This window comes from Dendropsophus ebraccatus, chromosome 9 (assembly GCF_027789765.1).
Source record: "Dendropsophus ebraccatus isolate aDenEbr1 chromosome 9, aDenEbr1.pat, whole genome shotgun sequence".
Classification (NCBI taxonomy): domain Eukaryota; kingdom Metazoa; phylum Chordata; class Amphibia; order Anura; family Hylidae; genus Dendropsophus; species Dendropsophus ebraccatus.
The window spans coordinates 13224521-13248649 of NC_091462.1; the positions used below are offsets into that span (position 1 = coordinate 13224521).

The following is a 24129-nucleotide window of genomic DNA, read 5'->3' on the forward strand; positions in this document are numbered from 1 at the left end:
GACCAGCTCGGCTCTGCTGCATCCATCAATGTTTGCAGATAAGCCTGGCGCACACAATGCGAGCTGTAGCGAGTCTTTGTGAGTGTATCACAGCGCGTGGAGCTTGGGGAAGAGAAGCAGCAGCACAGGAGGGGTCTCACACAGGCCTGGCCTCTATAGGAGGAGCTGTCTGGGAGCAGCTGAGTTCAGTTAAAGCCTCAGTCAATGCAGGAGCACTGGGAGATGTGAGTGTGTCTTGAAGGATCTTTCATTGAAGGCTATGCTGCTCCTGCCCAGGGAGGTGGGGTGCAGGTCCGGCTTCTGCTTATGTCCCCAATTACCCCCTATAATAGAGAACAAAGGACACCGGGGGGAGCTGGGGCTTCACTGCCCGTCTGCCCGCACCAGCTCTTTGTATTGGAGTTGGATACCTAAATGAGATCAGCCAAGCTAACCCCGGTGACTACTCGCTGACACCAAGGCACATGGACTCCGGCTACTAACCAGACATCGCCGACCCTGTATCATCTAGACGAACGTACGGAGGCAATTTTATTTTCAACCCGTAAAATATTGCCCATTCATTGGATTTTTTTCAATCTTGGGTTATAGCGAAGTTGCGGAACCCGTAGAAAAATGGACGAGTATTTCATAGAGGTAAGTGCGGGACGCTATACGTGGTCTCCAGGTCGCGGGACATCTGTAGTCGCACACGTCTGAGGTCTCTTTGTATGTTTCGGGAAAGTTAGATTTGACGCTTTATGGGCGGTCGCCATTGACACCCTCATTCTATAGTAAATGTTAGAATAATTCCGACATTCCACCGTTTTGACATTGAACCTGTTTGTCTATAGTGAGAAATTTGTAAAATGTATAGGCGGTAGCAATGCTATAAGCGGGTGATGCGATTTACATGCATTGATCAGGTATCCCGGGGGCACCACCACACCCATCATCATCACAGGACGCTGTAGAGGTCACTTCCACTACTTCGTGAGCACGAGACTCTACAGAACTGCATTGCAGGACTCCGGCCGCCTGTAGTGCATTATGTATATTACATTACACCAGCGCTGAGGGTTACGGGATAGCTGATATTGAGCAAGTGTGACACTGTATCCTGCACTGCATAACGCTGCACTCACACCACAACCTCTAAGGTGTGCACTAGTGAATTTAAAGGGGAACTCCAGTAATGCCAGAGAGTGTGTGTGTGTGTATATATATATATATATATATATCTATATATATATATATATATATATATATATATATATATATATATATATATATATATATATATATATATAATAATTTTTTACTATACCGACACTTCAATGATATCATCAAAAGACTAATGAGTCATCCAACTAAATTCTCATGTCTGCAGCCAGCCGGGTCAGGTCTACACGACTACTGTTGCGGTGCGACTCATGACATGACTTTGTAGTGCCTGAGTCATGCCCCACTTTTATTTTTCCTTATGGAAATATCTGGAATTCCAGTGTCCTAGGATGTCACGTCACTTGGTGCCAGTCAATGGGCCATGAAATGTGTTGCACTATGAGTCACATGACGTCGTTGCGTGAACTGTCTATCATCTCGTAGTAGTTCATCGAAATCTGAGTTGCCGAGTTGTGACCATCCTAAATTTTATGGGAGATCTTACCTCAAGTTTAGGCTTCATTTGCTGGAGTCATCGCACTGTGACTACCATGTTAAATTAAGAGGCTTGAAATACGTTGTGCGGAGTGATCCCAAGTAGCGAGTACCTACATCAGGGTTGGGGAACCTTCGGTCCTCCAGCTGTTGCAAAACTACAATTCCCATCATGCCTGGACAGCCAAAGCTAAAGCTTTGGCTGTCCAGGCATGATGGGAATTGTAGTTTTGCAACAGCTGGAGGGCCAAAGGTTCCCCATCCCTGACCTACATAATGTGTCATGGAGCCCAATACTACAACCATATTAACAGTCGACCCCATCTGAAAACGTGAGCTGAAGGACTGTGCCACTTCAACTCAGGTGACATCACATCAGATGCCATGATGTCATCACTTCTATCTCACGCCTCCTCTGCTACTTTCCCAGGTGTTACCGAATCCTCCATTATTGCATTTGTCATGTTGAAGACCAGATGACCCATATAGGTTAAAATAGTGACTCCAGGAAGGTGCAGTCATTTCCAGGAAAGGACTCTGCGGACGGCTGCACTTTATGAGGATCCTGGTGGAGGGGTCTTCAGGCCATGGAGGTGAAATCTTCTTGGCACAATAAACCTGTGCGGGTGAATGCTATGAGCGTGCTCTCTTCCTGCAGTGTTGGGGATGCTGGGGCTTCATCTCCCATATTTGCTGTCGTTGTCGAGAAGGATGCTTTGTTCTCTCGTCATGCCTATTTGTTCGCCACTGTCGCCCCCCCCGTCGTCCATCTGTCTTTCTTCTTTTTTTTTCACCTGGACACACGCGTCGCTCTCTAGTGAAAGTGTCCACTTTGTTTGCCGGTTCTGCAGGGCCGCTGTCTGGCTGTGCCGAGAATTCATTAAATCCGACTCCTCGCCTGCCCCCCCGCCATTCAGATGAGCGATAACCGCTGTCATATTGTTCCTCGGCTAAAAGTTTTGCGTTTGATTCGTTTTATTTTTTTTTTTTCAATGGGAAGAAAAAACTCCAGATCGTCATTGACACAAAACCGACTTGAATGGACGGTGGAAATAATCGTGGTGATTCTTTAAGGTGGAAACAAAGTCGGAGAATTGTCAAAGTGTGATTTATCTATGTCTATTATATATGATGGTTTTGATCTGGATGACTGTTCAGCTGGAAAAAGTGTGAGAATTATATAATATGTGAGCCTATAGAGTGGTGCATATACTACAGATTGTGTACCGCCATATGGTGCTCCATACGGCATGTAGACGTATTCACTTCTATAAGCAGTGGAACGTGCCGTAGTTTTTTTTTTTTTAATTAAATGTAAAATCAAAGGGATGTAGAAATATAGAATGGGCTCATAGAGTTGTATGGCTGTATGGGCCCATAGAGTTGTATGGTTGTCGTGTTGGGTACTAGGGACGCTTTCACATGTACGTAATACAGACGTAAGTACTGGTTGTAATGGAAATGCAAGTTCCATTTCAAGTCTCTAGACCCATAGTGAGACTAGAACTTGCCTCCATATAATGCACATGTTCAAGAGGACTTAAAGGGGTTCCCCTTTAAAACTATGGAGTAAAGCGGCAGACAGCAGAAAACCTCTGCGGAAGAACAGTATATGTGTCTCCAATAGAATGTGATCCAGCAGACCGACTGTCTATGACTGGTGTTGAGATGACCTACCTGTCAAAGTGTTCGGGTTCTGCAACCAACTCGGAATCCAAATGTTTGCCAGTTGATTACTGGTGGCTGCAGAAGTTGGATGTCACCCTAGGGCTGCCAGGAAAACATGGATACAGTCTATGGCCTATGCTTGTATCCATGTTTTCCAGGACTCCCTAGGGCAGCATCTAACTTCTGCAACCACCTCTTATCAAATGCCAAATGATTGGGTTCGGAGAACATTGCTGAACCCGAACACTGACAGGTCCCCTCAACACTATGTATGACGGCTGGCCCCTTGTTTATATGGTATGTCCTCTCCTGCTTTGCCGCTATACTATGATCACGTCCACTAGGCCAGGAACCAGCCTAGATAATAGAAACTCCTATAGATGTCACTAAAAAAAGTCCCAAAATCTTGGCGCCAACAGAATTTTTTTAGGTCACCTGACCTCACAACATTAACTTGTCAAAGTTTTAGTTCCTGCAGTGCATTTCTCCTAACAACCTATAGGAGTCACTGTTTGACGTTCAAGCTATATCACCCTGTATGGAATCATAGGAATGCATTGGATTTAAAGCATGGCAATGATATCACCTGGTATAACCGCTCATTGCCTGCTAGGGTGTTCAGGATAGATGTTTCCTAAACTGTATTCAGAATAGGCAGTAGTATCCAGACACCGGAAACTGTGGGTCACTGACCGCAGAGCCTCGGCCTCTCCGCTATACAAATAACGTTGTCAATGTAGCGTTCTCTACATCTCTGGAATATCGGACATTCTTATGGTGACACTATTATCAGCTGGGGCACATCCAAATCGATGATCCCGAGGCCCTTGTGATGTTGGGAGTGGCGGGTACCATCAAGCGCAGGTCTGCAATAGGCAAAAATGGGAAACGTTACGGAAATAAGGAAAAAAATTACATTTCCCATGCAAATCCAGTTGTATTTTACAGGATCAGGCAAAAGCCTATGGGGCTCTCAAGTCTGCATGGGAAACTCCATTCTTTTTAGGCTATAATGGTGTATAGAGGTCAGTTGCATCTGCATAGGGGCACAGCACCGCTATAATAGCACTATAGGCCTATGTATAAGGATGTGTGAATGGAGCTGAAGTCGACATTTCTAAGTGTGCCAGTCAGGCCTTGGCATGCCAGGCGCTCACAGGGTTAATACAGTAGCTGCTCACTTGGAGTTTATAGTCCCTGATTTAGCGAGTAATAATGACACAGATCTGGTTTGAAGAGTCACAAATTCCATCCCCCGGGGCAGTGCAGGGATTACAGAGACTGGTGTGGATTGCATGTATTATTACAGGAGGCCATTGCTTCTGCTATTTCGGTCCCGGCTGATAGTCCTGCTTGTCATTAGGTAATGTTGGTTGCTGATTTGCTGCCAATTATATACAACCTGGTCTGTAAGCAGATATGCAGCCGCATTCCGGGGGCGACCAGCTGCCACCTCCGCCAGTCACCCAAACCACTGCCCTGGAATGATAGAAGTCGTCCTGACTGGTGTCCCATCATGTGTAATGGGCAGGAACGCGGGCAGAGGGCATTGATCTGCCTGGTTACCGCTGTCATTCAGGCTTGGGGTCAATATATATATGTCAGTCTTTTATAGTAGTACCTTCTAAGCCCCCTCTGTTAGACTTATAGCTCCTGGGTCCCAGCGCAGGATCTGTAACAGGACCCCCTTATGCAATACTTATATAACACTGGTGTCTTAGGAAGCAGAGGGGTTTTGGGGTCCAGGTGTGACTGCTGCCATTGCCCTCTATGGTATAGAGTCATAGACCATGGTGACCAGTTGAAGGGGTTATCCCCAAATTACAACTTATAAGCTAGGAGGTAGTATCTGACTACCTGGACCCCCGCCAGTATTAAAAGGGGGATCCTGAGTACTCCGATGTGGAAAGAGCCAGAAGCAGCATGGATACTTATCGGTGTGTCGCTGATCCTCGGTATCCTCCTTATCAGATATTGATGATCTGTTCTGAGGATGAGCCATCAATACATGGAATCGGAAAACCCCTTTATATCAACCCCATGTTATCAGAACCAGAATGAAGACTAAAACATAGTCAAAAGGTGCCCATACACCTTGAGTAGCAGTCACTCAATTTCCCCATACACATGCATGCTTGCCTCTAGAGAGAAAGTCACAGCCAGACTCCATTAAAAGGTCAGATCCCCCAAGAGATCATCTGTCAGAGGAGTCAGGAGGCCGCCTTACACATTAGTCAGCTGGTTTATATCCCTATCCTTGTCTGGCAGATAATGTTGGGGGATAGAAGAATCAGGCATGTTAAATATTTGCATGCCACTATCGTTTTGTTCTTGGGGAGATAAGCCGCTGCCACAGTGTGTAACAGTGCTCTCTCTCTCTTCCCATTCAGAATACATGTATGCTCAGTTGAGTTTGGTGTACATGTAATAGCTGTGTTATAAGACCAGATATAAGACCAGAATACCTACTGTACCTGTAATTCCTGTTACCTGTGTCACAGTGGAGTCCAGTAGTCGGTGTGGGAGCCCATATAGTCCTTTGCCGGCGGTGACCATGGCCTGGGACATCCCTGTGCACCGTGTCCGTGGGAAAATTCCTTGGTCCCATATATAAATAACTCCTGTAATAATGGGCCCCGACGTCTTGACCATTGTTGGACGTACAAAAGTAGGATGTGAGACGGCCAGCTGTGCGGAGAGGGGCCGGACCCTGATAGGCATCTGCACATTGTATTCTGACATTTACTAACACAAAGTACAAGAGAGAATCAGATATTGCCAATACTTAAAGGGGTTATTCAGGATTAGAAAAAAAAATGCTGCTACTTTCTTGCAAAAACAGCGCCACCCTTGTCCTCAGGTTGTATGTGGTATTACAATTGAGCTCCATCCACTTCAATACAACTGAGCTGCAATACCGCAGGGCCTTTACAGTTCCCACCTATGTAAGTTTTCCCATTGTACGTTTCCTAATGTCACACCTGAGCGAGCCCTAATCTTATCTGACACTGTCACCTTCCATAGAGACGAATGGATAACGTTCACTTTCACTTGGTTTACACAATACTGCAACCATACTGCAACTTTGTCACTTTATTTTATCCCTCCCATGAGCATAAGACCCCAGTAAGGAATAGACCCAGGCGGCAGCACAACCGTACCCTCTTATTTTCTTGCATCGTGAGGGATTTCCCAAGCGTTCTGCGTCGCTGACCCTTTTGTTAAAGACAAAACTAACATTGTGGAACGTAAAGCGCACAAACGGTTCCCATTAAGTGACACAATCCTTCTTTTTTCTGGGCATCACTTGGCATCAGTAACCCCGGAAGTGCATTACAATAGGGTTTAACTCCTTATAGCCCGGATGATGTGAAGCAGCGACGCTCCCCTTAAATAGCGGATCTTTCACTAGGCGTCTGTATTACGCTTTGTCGCTTTTATTATGATGTATTTGCATTTCTGGAGCCTGGAGCTGTAAGGGTTAATGATATGACATTGTCTTCCTTCCCACAAGGCTTTACCTTTTCGCTGCACCAGACCTCCCTGGGAATATCCCCCCCATTCTCCGATCTCTGCTCCCCTCCCCCCCGGCTTTCTCTTCCATTAGCAGATTCCTGCCATCCGCCTCATATTTTATTCATTCAGTGTTTTGGTATGATGGAGGCGGCGGTGCTGGGCTGGTTCTGTTATCCCGGCCTCTCCCTCCGATACCAGGCTGTTATAGCCCACCGGTGACCAGTCCTCACCATGCAGACCACCTGTGACCAGTCCTCGCCTTACAGACCCCCCCCCGGTGACCAGTCCTCGCCATACAGACCACCGGTGACCGGTCCTCACCATGCAGACCACCTGTGACCAGTCCTTGCCATACAGACCACCGGTGACCGGTCCTTGCCATACAGACCACCGGTGACCGGTTCTAGGTGTACAGGTGGCCAATCACCAGTCCTCACTGTATAGCCCCCCCAGTGATCTTCATTGTTTCCTGAGAATTCACTATTGTGTCTATGTAATGATTTCACATTTCCATTGTCAGAATGATTCTGACCTGTGGAGGATGATGGAGGTTGTAGTAGGATTAGTTATAGTAGGTCACATAGGGCCCAGTGTTTCCTTTCTCTCCAACATTTTGGAATCTCTTTGCACCTGACCATCTTTCTGTCCTCTCACTAAGGACGGGCCCTGAACAACCAGAATTATAGATCCCACACCACTTTCCCACACCCCTGAATGGCAGGTCTGACTAGTTCCACAATATTCTATTCCCGTATCTGATTCCTGTAGTCATCTGTAGTTTATGAAAGCTGGGTGACAGTCCTGGTAGAATCTGTAATGTGTAAAACAAATATAGATTCCACCCAGCTTTCCCAGACCTCGCCCAGATGATAAGTCTGTCCGGCCAGGCTGTGATAGATCCTTTGCGTGGCTAAATAGATAAGTTATTTATAGTTCTAAAAGAATTGGGTGACAACCTTGCAGAATCTCTTATGGACGATATTTATCATAGAGTCCACCCAGCTCTCCCAGTCCCAGTCTGTGACTCCCATAATGTTTATTTGACAGCTTAACCATTTAGGAGTCGGGAAAGCTGGGTTACTATCCCTTTAGACCATCTTCATTGTAGATACCACCCATCTTTCCCAATCCTGTCCCATAAGGTAAGTCTGTTTAGATGGGTAGTGAGGTATTCTTGACTTTAGGAAAGCTTGGTGATGACCTCTTATTATGGATTCCACCCAGCTTTTCCAGGCCTTGAATCAGAAAGTATATATCCTTTTCTCCCATTCCTGTTCATTGCTTGGCAAATTAACTATTCAGGAGTTTGGGAAAGCTGAGTGACAACCCCTGTAGGGTCTGTAAGCCAGACTATGCCCATCCAGCTTTGCCAGATCCTGTCTACTTGGACTGTGATGTAACCAGAAGTCTCATTCCTGTGCATTGCTAGACAGCAGAGTCATTCAGGTGTCTGGGAAAGTTAGGTGACAACCCTTGCGGATGCTGGAATAGGGACTGTATTTGTCATTAGAACCTATCCGGCTTCCCAATGAGTGGTCTACTTGGCCAGGCAGGGACATATCTGAAAGCTGAGTTGAATCCAAAACTATTATTCTCCTATAGAAATTGTAATGTGGAGTGTAATGGTTGTCTTAGATCCCACCCAGCTTTCCCAGATGCCTGAATGATTACTCTGGCTAGTTATGCAGAAGGATAGGAGTCAGGGATGTAACACTGTTTTTCTTATGCAGGAGTCCAGGAAAGTGAAAATTGTTGTTCAGGACTCTGGGAAAGCTGGGTGACAACTTCTAAGAGATCACTATAGCTCCTACCCAGCTTTTCCAGACCCTTGCATCTGTCTAGTTGAGACCCCATTATACTAGGAAGTTTAGGTATCATTTATCACCCAACTTTCCAAGAAAAAGACAAATTTTTCTGAACGCCCCATCTCTGCTTTCCACCCTGTTCCTATATGTCTTTCAGTATCCAGCGTGCAGCTTCCTATGACACCCATCCTGAATGTCTGCGCTCATGGGACGCTCAGGCGCTGGACCCGTGACCAGGCTGGGTTTAACCCCTTGAGCGCTGTCTGATGTGGGCCAGGAATGTAGACAGAGGAACAGCAGGAGGGGCTGCTGCTGAGTCAGTGGAAGGAAATGTAAGGGGAGGGGGGGCGATGATACTGATGAAGACATCAGAGGGGTCAGGACACAGGGGAGACCAATGTACATGATCCAGCAGCCCCTCCCTCCATGCAGGAAGCTCTTCATGTTATAGAAGCAGAGTGGTTGTCAGCCTGACAGACTCCTATATGTCGCAATACACACCAAGATCTGCTATTTCCAAACACTTGTACAAGTCTCGGCCTGGAATGTGTATAAATGTATACATCCGGGAGGCTGCTGCAACATTGGCGCAATCTGCTGCTAAAAAGATGGAACCGGAAATTGCGCAAAATATAAAAATAAAAAATTAAAATCTGGAGGGTTTTGTAACGTCATAAATTTCACATGAGAGAGTGCCGTAACCCAGGGAAGTTCCCTCTATTACTGTGCTCCTGACATGACCCCACCCTTTAGGTCATGTTTGTCTGACTAGGGCACAGTTGTCAGCTGCAGAACACCAGCTGTAGTAACTATTTGTGGTTGGCATGATGTTTTTGCATTTGACTATTACAGGCAGGGATGGCCACAATGCCATATGGCATGAAGACGACACATACATGGCACTAATGGAGCACCCTCTATGTTCAAAGACCACACCAATGAAGCACCCTCTAAGCTCTTGGACAGTACTAGTGGCACAACCTCTAAGCTGACAGATGGCACCAATGAAAACCCTCTAAAGTCACAGCACCAATGGAGCACCCCCTAAACTCATGGACAACATCAACGGAGCAGCCCTTAAGGTCATGGACAGTACGAGTGGAGAACCGTTGCTCAAAGATTGCACAAATGAAGCACCCACTAAGTTCATGGACTGCACTTGTGGAGCACCCTCTAAAGTCATAGACCACACCAATGGAGCACCCTCAAACCCAGAGACTGCATCAGTGGAGCAACCTCTAAGGTCACAGATGGTACCAGTGAAGCAACCTCTAAACTCAAGGACCACACCAGTGGAGCACCCTCTAAGCTCATACACAGTACTAGTGGCGCAACCTCTAAGCTCGCGGATAGCACCAATGAAAACCCTCTAAGACATCACTAGTGGAGCACCCACTAAACTTATGGACAGCATCAAAGGAGTACCCTTTAAGGTCACGGACAGCATCAATGGAGCACCCTTTAAGGTCCTGAACAAAACCAGTGAAGAACCCTTGCTCTAAACTTAAAGATTCCACCAGTGGAGCACGCTCTAAGGTCACTGACTGTGCCAGTGGAGCAATCTCAAAGCTCACAGACCACAACAGTGGAACACCCTCTAAGCTCAAAGACTGGACCAATAGAGTAGCCTTTTGGCTTAACCTCTCCACCAATGGAACATTCAGCTCACAATTAGCTGACCTCAACTTATAGCACTACTGGAGGGGCCCCTCTAGTTATAAACTGCACCAACAGAGCGCACCCTCAGCTCACATACATTATGTATACAGCACCTCCACAGTAATGGGAGGAGATGATGGCCGCACCCTCCTGCTGGTTCCCCCTCACAAGGTCCATGGCAATTAACTAGAGTGCAGAGCTACCACCTGCTGCAGACCGCTGATCGGAGAACATTAAGGCTGTGTTCACACATTCAGTTTTTTAATTCCAATTATTGAACACAAAGCCAGGAACAGATCATCAATGTCATTCTTGTGAACACAGCCTTAGCCGAGACTCTCTAAGAAAATGGAGGGGAGATGAATTAAAGTAAATCTGTGGCCAGATACAATGACTGATATATAACCATCAGGACAGAGCTTTGTGCTCACAGAGCATTGTCTAGATAGAAACAGTCGTTGTGTTCACTGCCTGCAAGCGGAGGTCCTGAAAATGGTGAAGAATTGCTACCCGCCATGTATGAGGAAGCTGCAGAGCTCTCCATGAAGCTGATGGATTCCTCTTCCTCCAGAGACCGCGTACGAAGAAGCTTTCTCCACCGTGACTAAAGCGATTCTCGTGGTTCACTCAAGGAAGAAATTATTTGCCAGAGAGACGAAACCAAAGTCATCGCCGAGTCTATAAAATGATTCATTGTCTGCGTCGTAAACACAAATAAAGCCGCGCGATGCCCTCGCCGTGCGGGTAAATGTGTCACCGGCTCAATGTCGCCCATTGTCTGCCAAGCCCTCGCTCATCGCCACAGGAAGGGAAAGTTTCTTCAAGAAGAATTCCTGGTACAAAAACTTAGTGTTATGGGAAAGAGGAGGCGGCCATATTGCTTTATTTAAAGGGACACTATAGTTGTCTCACATTAGTGGGCAGTAAGGATATGCAAAATAGCTCTCACACCTCTTGAGCAAAGAGACGTCCCTTAAAGTCAAGTCTCGCTCAGTCAAGGAGCCTTAGAACATTGACAGGGGATTTTATGCCAAGGCAAGCAATCTCTCCAAAAGGAAAGATTTCCCATCTGCAGACAGCTATTTGGGGGTTTTTGCCCCTCATCAGTGCAGAGCAGGGTGTTGGCTGGCTAGTGACATGGGTCAAAGGGATTAGTGGGCAGTTTAAAGGGGTAGTTGACAAAAAAAATTCCTTTTAAATCAACTTGTTTCAGAAAGTTATATAAATTTGTAATTTACTTCTATTTAAAAGTCTCAAGCATTCCAGTGCTTATCAGCTGCTGTATGTCCTACAGGAAGTGGTGTATTCTTTCCAGTATAACACAGTGCTCTCTGCTGCCACCTCTGTCCATGTCAGGAACTGTCCAGAGTAGGAGCAAATCCCCATAGAAAACCTCTCTTGCTCTCCAGACATGGACAGAGGTGGCAGCAGAGAACACTGTGCCAGACTGGAGAGAATACACCACTTCCTGCAGGACATACAGCAGCTAATAGGTACTGGAAGACTTAAGATTTTTTTTAATAGAAGTAAATTACAAATCTCTGGCACTTTCTGCCACCAGTTGATTTGAAAGAAAAAAAAATTGGGGTAAACTACCCTTTTAATTGGAAATTCACATCATTCACGTCAATTGAGTTGTAAAACCCCAATCATACTGGAGACAGTGCACAGCGGCCATGTTTTTCTAACCCCTTTCAAAAGGGGACCTGTTATAACTTTCATGCTCTGTCAGTCATTGGAGCGGTTCCTGGTGTCTTCTCCCCACCCCACCGGCATTTGGCTGATAGACCCCTGCCTGTCTGGATACAAGAGATCTATCAATGAAGGCTGAGAGGGGTGGGAGGAAGATGTTGGGGATAAATGGCTTATGGTTCGGGCAGCATTAGTGATCCTTTGTGGGATTGATGTTATTGGAGATGGATAGATATGATGGGGTTATAGGAGAGCAGAGATTGGGTGATGGCTGAATAAATGTGATGGGGTTATGGGTGATGGATATGATGGGATTATGGGGGATAAGATTTGTTATATCAGTATCCTGATGTGAACTGTAATCTTTTTATTAACGTCTCTACTGGCCTGTCACCTATCCTTGGGGTGTGTGTGTATATATATGTATGTATATATATGTGTGTGTGTGTATACATATACATATATATATCTGTCCCCAGTAATGCAGTGTTGTTACAGTGTGTCGTGTTGGGGGCTTACAGCCGGTTTGGCTTCTTAGAGTATTGTAGTCAGGCGGGAAGTGCGGCTCGCCTAGTGAACGCACAAAACAGACAATTAAATTAAGCGTGTCCCCTGAGAGCGGCTGCAGACGGCTGCATTGTTCTCGCTGCACAAACACCGCCATGGTCAATGAATGCTGGAAGCGTAGGCTGGTCACATGGGCGCTGTCGCCTGTCTGCCATCTATGGTAAAGGTACCATCCCCGAACCATCCAGGGGCTGCAGTTTTTGTTAGTAATTTTTTTTTTTTCGTATAGAGAAGTTTACTCAGGTTGTCAATGACTGCACTAGAATCTATGTTTTTGGATAACCCCTTTAAAAGTCTCCTAGCGTTTTGTGTACACAGCTCCCATGCAGGCCTATGTGTCTCCATGGTTACAGACTACAAACCAACCCTGTGTAGTCTGATACTGTTGATACTATTGTTCAATCTTTCTGGCATTGTCCCCCGACCTGTTGTTCGCCAGCTGTTGCAAAATTACTACTCCTGTTAAAAGTTTGTGGATGATTGGAGTTGTAGTTTTGCCAGCAGTTTTTGGCATGGATTGTAGAGATTAAAATTGGGCTTAAAGGTCTTGGCACTTTAAAGAGTACCTGTCAAGATATTTTCTGACCTGGCCGGCATGCAGCCACTCCTGCTGCCAGAAGTTCGGGTAACATCGGGTTGGTGCCAATCACAAGCCTCTTTCTGATCCAATAGGGCTTGTGCATGGAACTGATCCAGCATCAGACTACGCAAGGTCTGTTTGTGGTCTGTAACCATGGAGACACACAAGTCTACAATGGATCTGTTCTGTATACACACGAGGGGGCTGGCTATTTAAAGGGGTATTGTTCACCCAGTAGGAGTCAGGGGAGCCTTGTACTACCAAAAGGCAGGGCCACCATCTATCAAACGTCTCTTGCACATCCTCATAGTCTGAATGAATCAGTAAACATGTAGCTGTAAACCCAGCCTTAAAACCAACAAAGCAAGGCTCCACCGAGTACAGGAATTGTGAACGTGTGTTTCACATCCCCCATGCTGCCCCCCTTCCCAGCCTGTCTATATACCTGCCTGCCCCCCCATGCTGTGTGCAAGACTGAGCTATTTACTGGGGTCCCATTTCTGCCAGATTAGATTCTTCCTCCTTGGAGCTCGGCTTCTTCCCGTGATCCGACACTATTAATAAGAGGTGTAATAAGCGCAGCATCTGTCAGAGATGTGAGGGGCGGTGGGCGCACAGGAATGTAACATCACAGGGGCTGAGAACATAACCCCCTCCATTATTCCCTGTACACCTAGGAGGGGATGCTAAGGGGGGGGGGGATGGGATATAAGTGCTGAACACAGATCCACCAGATAGTAGGATTGCCTCTTCTTTGTCTTCATGGTTATGTATTAATAGGGGGATAAATGCATTCTGTACGCTGCCGTCAATAATTCATGTATCCACCGAGCAGGTCAGGAACTGGGGGAGACGAGCCGACACATTTATTGCTTCTATAATTATTTTACTTTTATACTGGAAATTTATTTTATATATTTTTTTTATTTTAATTAAACCTATTTGAATAAATGAAGTGATTTCATTATATTAATATTTATAGCCAGAAAATATAGACGGAATGTTTTATTTATTTAATTTGCATTTGTTAATATTTATTCTCCATAAAATCTAAAGATCTTAGTAGATTGTATTTATTCATAGCTATAAACATTAGAAACACACGCTCCAATGGGTATAATTATATAATATGGGGCTATTTTACCCATTTCTCGCTTAACCCAAACAAAAAAATACAATCAAAGCCTTATGTATAGAAAAAAATTTTATACCAAATAAACAAAGGCTTATACTAAGTCATTCATTTATTTTTAGATAAAAAAACTTTATAAAAAATAGTATATATCACGTATTCCAAAAGGTTACAAAATGGCGTCCAAAAAACACACCGCCTATAGTATATCATATACCAGCTAAAATAACCAATGTTCTGAATCACCACAACTATAAGTACATATATTTCCTATATGTACTTTGTATATTTGTGGTGATTCAGAACATTGGTTATTTTAGCTGGTATATGATATACTATAGGCGGTGTGTTTTTTGGACGCCATTTTGTAACCTTTTGGAATACGTGATATATACTATTTTTTATAAAGTGTTTTTTATCTGAAAATAAATGAATGACTTTTAGTATAAGCCTTTGTTTCTTTGGTATAAAAAATAGCTATAAACATGTAAATAAAAAATATTTTTATTCTGGAATTATTTTAATATTACTGATACAGTAGGTGAAATTATATGTCCAAGGTGATTTCAGACATAGTGAAATAATTTTTAGTGTGGTATTCTCACCATGGATAGCTGTATCATGCATTTCTGCTATGTTCTATTTGTTGGGTGTTTTTCTGATGTACTGTATGCCAAATGTTGCCAAAACAGTCTGAAATACTATCCTATGCTGTAAAAAAAAAAGGTGTGCCCATTCCTACCACCCCAATGGAGACCAAAAGGACAATATCCCGGGTCAATAGGGTCTGTTCCTGTGTTTGGCCCATGAACGCGGAGTTTTCTGTTGTGTATGCAAGGTTTGTTCACTGTGAATGAAGAGAGCCACCTGTGTGGACACGTCTCTATTTGAGCAGCCATTGACCACCCCGTGGGTAGGGGACACCCATTCTCTGCAGGGACGTAGCTAAAGGCTTGTGGACCCTGGTGCAAAAATCTTGGCTTGCCTCCTCAACATCACAGGTTGCAAAACTACAACCTCCATCAGCAGGACATAATGGGGGTTCTAGTTCTGCAGCCTGGAGATCCACAGGTTGGTGAACACAACCCATATTACTCTGAGACCCCCCCACCCTCCATCCTCCTGTCCTGGCTCCTGCTCAGCTCCGATGCTCTGGCCTCTTCTGGTCAGGTCTGGATGCTGTGTAATGTAGGAGGAGCTAATGGTACTGCTCTGCTCTCATTACACAGAAGGAAGGGCAAGTGGCAGGACAGGGACCATGGGGCTCCCCTCCTCTGCCAGCATTGGACTGATCACTTGTGTCAGCGCAGATGACCGGTCACTACGCCACTGATTCTCTGCATAGGTGTCCAAGTAGCGGGATCCGCATGCATCTGATATTTATCTGTCTTTATATCCAGGATTAGATAAAGCACAGCTACTTTCTTGCAAAAACAGCACCACCTGTGTCCTCAGGTTGTGTGGATTATTACAGTTCAGCTCCATTCAATGCAGAAAAACCTGACACCCAAACTGAGGACAAGAATGGTGCTGTTTCTGGAAGGAAGTGGCCATGTTAAAGGATAACCCCTTTAAAGGGAACCAATCACACTAAAATTGGGCATAAAGGTAAGGAAACGTGCTGGTACATCAGCCAGCACGCTTCCTAACCATCCCCCTGTCCTATGAACATTTAGCCCGCAAAGTTAGTTTAATCGTGTCCCGCGCTCTATGCAGATTACCATACAAGTAATCACAGTGGGCGGGACGGCTGTTTGAGTAGTCACGGTGGGCGGGGTCTTGGTCAAGTAGTCACTGGGCGCCTGTAAAGCGGCGCCTGGTGACGTCACTCGGGGGGGGGGGGGGGGGGGGGGGGGGCAGCACTGCACGTCGGCCACGCCGACGTCTTTACTAAGCTGCGCATGCGCAGTGCAGCCTGAGAAGACGCTACTGTACTGCGCTTGCGCGGCGTAGTACAGCAGCGGCTTCACCCACTGTACCGCGCATGCGCAGCTTAGTAAAGGCGTCGGCGTGGCCAACGTGCAATGCCGCCCCCCCGAGTGACGTCTCCAGGCGCCGCTTTACAACACGCCCGGAGGGGTGTGATTACAGAGCAGGAGCCGGCCCAGGACCCAGTGACTACTTGACCAAGACCCCGCCCACCGTGATTACTTGTATGGTAATTTGCATAGAGCGCGGGACACGATTAAACTAACTTTGCGGGCTGAATGTTCATGGGACGGGGAGGGGGGGGGGGGATGGTTAGGAAGTGTGCTGGCTGATGTACCAGCACGTTTCCTTACCTTTATGCCCAATTTTAGTGTGATTGGTTCCCTTTAAGGAACCATACATCAGGTGGCTTTCCTGATGTGTACCTCCAGCAGAAGCCATATGCCACTGTATAGTTAGAGGGGCATCCGTCACCATTGGGCTGCCATGTTATAGTACACGGTATATGTTTAACTCTGTATGGCCTGCATGCCAGGAGTTAGTTTGGCAACAGCTGGAGAACCCCGAGTTGTGGATCACAGACCTTACATCCAGTTTCACACGGCGGCCCATAGGATCCATATAGCAGCTGTAACCCCTGCACCAGCCCTGATACTTCACCGCCAAGTTCAGTAAACAGCAGTGTTCTTATTCACTGACAGCAGAGACCCTAAAATCATAAAGAACTGGAACAAAAACTATTAACATCATGAACCATAAAGACCCATTCTCTATGTATCCGTACCGTGCAATGGGTTAAATGTGTGGTCGGTGACATATGGTCCTGTAAATTATTAAAGTGCAGTGTCTGCAGTTTGGCGTAAAATCTCTGCCCGCCCAAGGAGGACGAGAGCTGAGAGTTTTCAATGTTTGCTCCTGTTATTCTGCACTGCTGCTTCTGTGTCAGTGACAGGCTGTCAGTCATCTCGTCACTCAGTCCCTGGAGGTGACAGTCCTTCTCACGGTGTCCTGGAGACCACCATCCTGACTGGGTTAACCTCTGGGATGACTCTCTGTAGTGACATATCTGCTCGGGCAGACATACTCCTCACAGATCAGCTTCGATATCCCCCCTTGTCTGTCCTGATGCTTGAGTGTAGCAGAGGTGACACAGAATTTTATGTCATTGGAAGGATCAGTGTATCGGAATCTCTGCAGTAAAGTAACCCGCAATACTCTGCTTATAAGGTTTTCTATAAGTGCAAAGGTGTATCCTGCGGTCTCTGGGTCCCGGTAATCTATATAAAGACCCACCTTGTGACCACCACATCTCTGTACTAGAACCTATACAAAAACTGTTCCCATATTCCAGCATTAAGAACCCGATGTGACTGCAAATTCTGCTCCTATCCATAGGGAACAATAATATAGTAGTTATATTCTTGTATATAGGAGCTGTATTATAGTAGTTATATTCTTGTACATAGGAGCAGTATTATAGTAGTTATATTCTTGTATATAGGAGCTGTATTATAGTAGTTATATTCTTGTACATAGGAGGCTTGATTATAGTAATAGTGAGAAAACAGTTGGGGCACTCACCCCTCAGTTGCAATATGTTCTGTTTGATTCAGTAAACTTCCATTAGTGCAGGGAGGGGAGGTGAGAAGGCGGGTACATCCTCACATGACTACGATAGTTTCACGCTCTCATCGCTTCTTCCGGTCGAGGTCCTCAACCGGAAGAAGCAATAAGAGCGTGAAACGATCGTAGTCATCTTGTGGGGATGTACCCGCCTTCTCACCTCCCCTCCCTGCACTAATGGAAGTCTGAATCAACCGGAAGTGTTGGAACTGTTTTCTCACTGTTACTATTTGTCTTTTTTCCTATCAGAGCACCATTTACAGTGCTTGCTTACCGGAGCCTAGACACACTGCCTATCCATTTTAGAGCCGAGGTGCCTGAGCTTAATTGTAGTGCTCCCCTTTCAATTTATCTGTTTTATTATAGTAATGTTATGTGTTTGTTTTTTTTTTTGTTCTGTGCTCTATCCTGAGGTACTATGAATGGTAGAAGTATGGAATATTTTTATATGATTGATTTTAATATCAGATGTGACTAAACCGCCATTTTATTATTTCTCTCCCTTATGTTGCAGGGAGGTCGTGTGTGGCTTGTCATAAATGGCAGCTTGGTCCCGGCTACGGTCACCTCTACTGATGGAGATGTGCTGTTCACAAGTGACTATGGACAGGTAAGATATTTGCTTCACTTAAGTATTACTCGCAGTCATTGACAGCAAGCAGTGATGTTGCAAATGGTGAGATACGGAAACACAAAGAATATTTGAAAGTTGCTGAACTTTTTCCATCAGACTTGCTCAGTCTCGTAGCTTATCGTATGGCGGTAATTACCGTATACAATGCTGCTGAGTGTGCATGGCAGATGAAAGCAGAGCAGCCATTGTCTCTCCTCCCCCGCCACCAACAAAGAATGCTAATATGTCCTTTGCTAATGTGGTTTTTAACTCTGCGTATCCCATTGATCCAGGATGTGATCTCCTGCTGTACTGCCTCAGGTCCCTCCACCACTTAGTGCATTTAGTAATCGATTGTGGGGCCGGGGCAGGCCGCCATAGTCCAGATAGCCAGCTGTTTGCAGATGTGGACAATGTTATTGTGCAAGATGTTTCACATTCCTTGGACGGACCCCTCGTGCTAAGATATCATTATTCATACTAATAAGAAATAAAGTCAGGGACTTCCAGCCTGGCGTCCAGACCCAGGGAGCATGCGTCCCCGTGTATTTCCCGTGGGTGTGAATGCCCTTTGCTGGGTCCTGGGATAGCTAATAAAGGGCAGGATGTGGTTATCGCTGGACGCAATGAGCCATAGATGAATCCTTTGTCATGGCGGGGATGAGAAATCCTGAACGAAAGGGAGAAAATCAGCAGAAAATCAAGATCTATATTTACACATAATGGCTCTCGGATGGATATAGAACCGCTTCTGGCACAGAGGAGTTGTGGGGGAAAAAAAACCCCTCATTCATGAAAGTTTCTAAAACAAAATTTCTTTGTCGCTTGTAGCAACCAATCACAGCGCAGCTTTCATTTCTCAATAGTAGAATACGGAATGATAGATGATCAGTGATTGGTCGCTAGAGGGAGCAAAACAATGTCATAAATCTCCTCTTTGTTTCCATAGCAACCAATCACAGCACAGCTGTCATTTATCAAGAGTAGAATACAAAATGGATGCTGCACTTTGATTGGTTGCTAGGGGCAACAAAGACGGGGAGATTTACAAAACTCTGTTTTCCCTCTAGCAACCATCAGCAATCAACTGTCATTTATTCTGTTTTTTGGAAAATGAAAGCTGGGCTGTGATTGGTGGCAACGGGCAACTAAAACTGTTCCATGTATCCATCTGTCCGAGAGCTGTGGTTGCTATCTGTCCCTTTAAGACAGTCCATCTCTGTATCCCTTTAAGACAGTCCATCTCTACATTCTTTTTACTATCCTCAAATACTCTGTGCTGCTGTTAAATGGTATTTCACATAGAATAAGAAAAATCCTGTACTGTTTTTTTTTTTTTTTTTGTTTATCGGGGCTTTTTGTTAACATCACAACTAGAAATAGGAGAATCTCAAGAGCCGCCATATCCTAATCTAACAAATCGTCCCTTGATTCATTTAGTCATTATGATTTCATGGAGTAATCTGGTATGATACCGTGAGGACTCCTAGGACTGTCATACCAGAAGCCTCTGGGCACCAACTTCTTTCTATATTACAGCATAGCCAGACAGATTTGTCATTCAGGAGCCTGGGAAAGCTGAGTGACAACCCTTTAAGACCAGTAATGGTCTCTTTGAACAGTCCCTTGTGCCCTAAGAGCAAATGGACACCTATTGTGATCGCCTCTTTGAAGTTTTGGTCATGCGTTCACTGATGTGAGGAACTTACGGAAAGCCGATACCATGGGGTCATGTATCTATTGATCGGATCTTCCTGACGCTTTACTTAGTAAATCTTCAATGACAAAGAGATGAAAGAGGAAGCAAAACTTTTGGAAAAATTATCTGCCAGTAGTTCTGACAATTATAAGCCATTTACAAAGTTATTGAAAATGCGTTTATACATGACAGAAGCGCCTCGTATGTGATTATGCAATATAAGAAACAATAGTCTGCTCACCTGTTGTATGGGGGTCACGGAATCCAATTTCCCCATCATTACAGCATCTTGACTCCTCGTAGTAGATATGATTTACTTACATCATCTTAAAATGGACATAACAACCCAGACAATGAGCACATAGGTACAGTATAAACATGCAGGTTACAAACTGTCAGCTGACGTGTTTCAAACCACTAGTGGTTACCTGTAGTCTCAGATTGTGGTCTGAAATGCGTCAGTTTCAGTTTTTAACATTCATGTTTATTCCTATTATGTGCTTACTGTTTGGGTTGTTATGTCCATTTTGAGATGACGTAAGTAAACCTTACCTGCTGTGAGAGTGCTGGAGTCCGTATGCCATTCTATATTGTCTGATATGCTACTAATATCCATAACTTTTTCCCCTTCAGATCTGGAATAGAGCAGATGCTATAAAACCAAGGCATCAGGAAAATACTAGATTATATGCCAAGTCCCTGCAAATTGTTACCTCTTCGACATGTTGGTGTGATATATAACTATGATCTATATACAAGTCAGATGGAGGAGTCCTTTTCGTATATCCCTTAAACTCCTTGAAATACTCAGAAATTAGACCAATTATGTCTATTTTTAGCTGCTTCCTCAGGAGACTCAGAAATCCTTGTCTGTACTTTAATGGTCCCCGCCCTGTCCGCCCCGTGTGGTCCTTTACCCCAGCAGGTTGCTTTGATCTCTGTCAGCCCTGATCTAGTTCACTGGTAATGTCATTTCCACAGGCCAAAAGGCCTCACTTCAGCAGTGATAACATTACACCTCCTAGCTGATCTGCCAGGGATCCCTCTTTTGCATGTCATTACCCATAACTCTCCAGGGCAGCATTTGTCTTCTCTCTTGTAGTTAGTTTTCTCATTACCTTGTTTAATAAAAATAAACTTTCCTGTGAATTTTGACAGATTACACAAGGACGACCATGAATTTTAGTGAAGCGTCACCACGAGCCTATAGGGGACGGTCTTTGTAATGTAAATGGGTTCTAGCTAATACATATGTCAAGATGGACAAACCAAATGGTCCTTTACTCTGTAATCCTTTTGGCTTTAGGGCAGGTATAGGGGATTATGGACAGCCAAAGCTTTGGGACTTGTAATTTACAGAAGCTGGAGGGCCGCAGGTTGTCCTTATCTGCATTAGGAGCTCCGCATGTGCAAATATCATCTTTATTTAGTCTATGGCTTACTGAGATCCTTGCGTTGGACCATGCTAGAAATCAACAACAATAGTCTACAGACTATATGGGCTCTTTTACATGGCCTGATGTAGTGTGGCTTGGTGAAACATGTGGCCAGACCACAAGAATAATCGCTGGATAGGTTGTGTGGCCTATTAACTTCATGATACCGATTATAGTAATGACCAGCCAACGAAGGAACCCGTGTAAAAAGACCCTAAAGGTCCCCATACACAAGACTATTGTCAGCTGAGCCCACCACTCGTGATAGATTCGGCCACTAGTCTAGCGTGTATGGGACCGTCCTGAACCACCACTGATAGATGATGTCCGTGGTGATAGGGGTCAGCTGTGATGGAAAATTGTGGCCGACTCATTTGTTCAGAAAGAGATAAGCCGCATCAATAACGCTCTTGCTATGGCTTACCCCTCTTCATAGAGAACACGCCAAATGTTCCTGTTTATGGGGAGAATGGGCAGCGGGCAGGAGAAATACCCGATTTCTGAATGATCATTTAGCTGTCTCTTATTGAAGGTGTATAGAGACAATTAAGTCAGCAACCGGCCACACTAAACGAAATGGAGCAAATAGTCACGATTAGGTCATGTTCATTTATTGGGCCTGCCAAGAGTGTCGCGTATAAGTTGGCCAACTTAGTCGGCTTCATTGCCGACATATACCTGTGATGTGAATGGGTCTCAAAAATCCTACTGAAGGGTGATTTTAAAGAAATTTTAGGCTATGTTCACAGTTGGTATGAGACCAGCCGTTCCGTGACCCCGGCCGGGTCACGGAACGGCCGGATCATCTCCGGATGATCTTTCCGGCCGCAGGGCTCTGATGCGGGCGCATCAGCGCGCGCCCACATCAGAGCTTCCCATAGCCCACAGTGAAGCGAGCGGCCGGAGCCGCTCGCTTCACTGTGTGAACTGACAGTGCTTTCTGCGGCCGGAATTCACTAAATTTCGGCCGCAGAAAACTGACCTGTCAGTTTTTTCCGGCGCCACATGGGCTCCCGGCCAGAGCGTATACGATGCACATATGTCCCACCCCGCAAAACTACGGCCGTAGTTTTACACAGTGTGAACATAGCCTTAAACTTTATAACCACCTATTCCTCCTTCTGGTCAAGGGTGTACTCACTATAGAGGAAGCTTCTACGGAGTCCATGAAATAATTTGGGCCTTGTTTATACTATAAATGCCCCCGCCGCCACCCCCCTCAGTTATTTCCACCACTATGCATGGGCCCCAATGTTAGGGTCCTATTAGACAAAGTGATTTTTAATGATTAACGATAAACTATCACAAATGAGATTGATTATTGTTAACCGAAATCGTCCACCATATTACACAGTCGTTAGTTACGATTGTTACTACAATAGTTTTCTCCATCTGATCCCAGCAAATGTAGGAACAATGTGCAATTACACTGAACAATTAGTGAATGGATGCAGAATCACAGCGAACGGTTAACGATCAGGGCTGGCTTCGGGTTTTTGTGGGCCCTTGGGTGACACAACCTCGATGGGCCCCTCATCCATCCACTATGCACCCATCATTAACACACTGTGTACAATCACTTAAGACACCACTAACATATACAAACACACATGACACAGTCACTTCCTGACTGACATTGACTTACTGATACGGACTGACTCACTCATTGACACTGACTGACTGACGCTGACTAACAAACACTCACACTAACAGACTCGGACACTGATACACAGCACTTACAGCTCAGTCTTCTCCCTCTTCCTCTCTGTGGGGCTGCTCTCCACACTGTGAGGCTGAGGACCTTCGGATCATGTGATCGGGTCCTTCACCCTTCTCTCTCTCTCTCTCTCTCTCTCTCTCTCTCTGTGAAGGTCCTGCTCTGTCTCCTGTGTCTTCTGATGTTAATTCTGCTCACCCTGCACTACAGTGATCAGGCTGAACATTAGAACACTAGGCCCCTGTCTCTCTCTGGGCCCCTAAAGGCTCTGTGGGCCCCGGCACTTGCCCAGGTAAGCCCTGTGCTGACGCCGGCCCTGTTAACGATGATTTTAGTGTCCGCACCAAATGAACTATGAACAACTTCTCGTTCATCGTTTGACTGTTGCCTGCATTCATGCAAAACATTAATCGTTTAAATTTGAACAATATAATGATGATTCGCACGATAATCGTCCAGTGTAATAGGGCCCTAAAGCGGGTCAGATATGGTCCTAAGTTTTACACTTTACATCTGTCTTAGACACCTGGTATCTTTATCCCTATTTAGTTTGCAGGAAACAAAGCAAATAATCTTGTTTACTGTCGGTCGTGGCTTTTCTTCACGTTGCGCTGATGTTTTTTCTCCGCAATCCTGAAAACAATGTTTTAGTTGAAAACAGAAGTAAATAGACCAAGATAATGAGTTTCCTGCAGGAAGTGGCCGCGATCAGGGGAACGGGGCAGCAGCGCTGGTTCACTGAGTGGAGCCGACTTACACAATTTGACAGATTTATTCCCTGGAAGTGACTAATTGATGCTCGTGTGACTAATGTTTGCTTGAGATTTTTATCATAAAAGAAGATTTATCGCCGCA

General features: G+C 45.2%; 1 protein-coding gene across 1 annotated transcript in view; it reads left to right on the forward strand.

Moving 5' to 3' along the window:
- Window positions 1-219: 219 nt before the first annotated feature.
- Window positions 220-24129, forward strand: part of LOC138800709 (unconventional myosin-X-like) — a 75704-nt gene continuing 51794 nt past the window's right edge. Inside the window, exons 1-2 of the mRNA XM_069982601.1 lie at window positions 220-636; window positions 18324-18419. Coding sequence (XP_069838702.1) covers window positions 616-636; window positions 18324-18419 — 117 coding nt within the window. The 5' untranslated portion in view covers window positions 220-615. The remainder of the gene's footprint in view (window positions 637-18323; window positions 18420-24129) is intronic.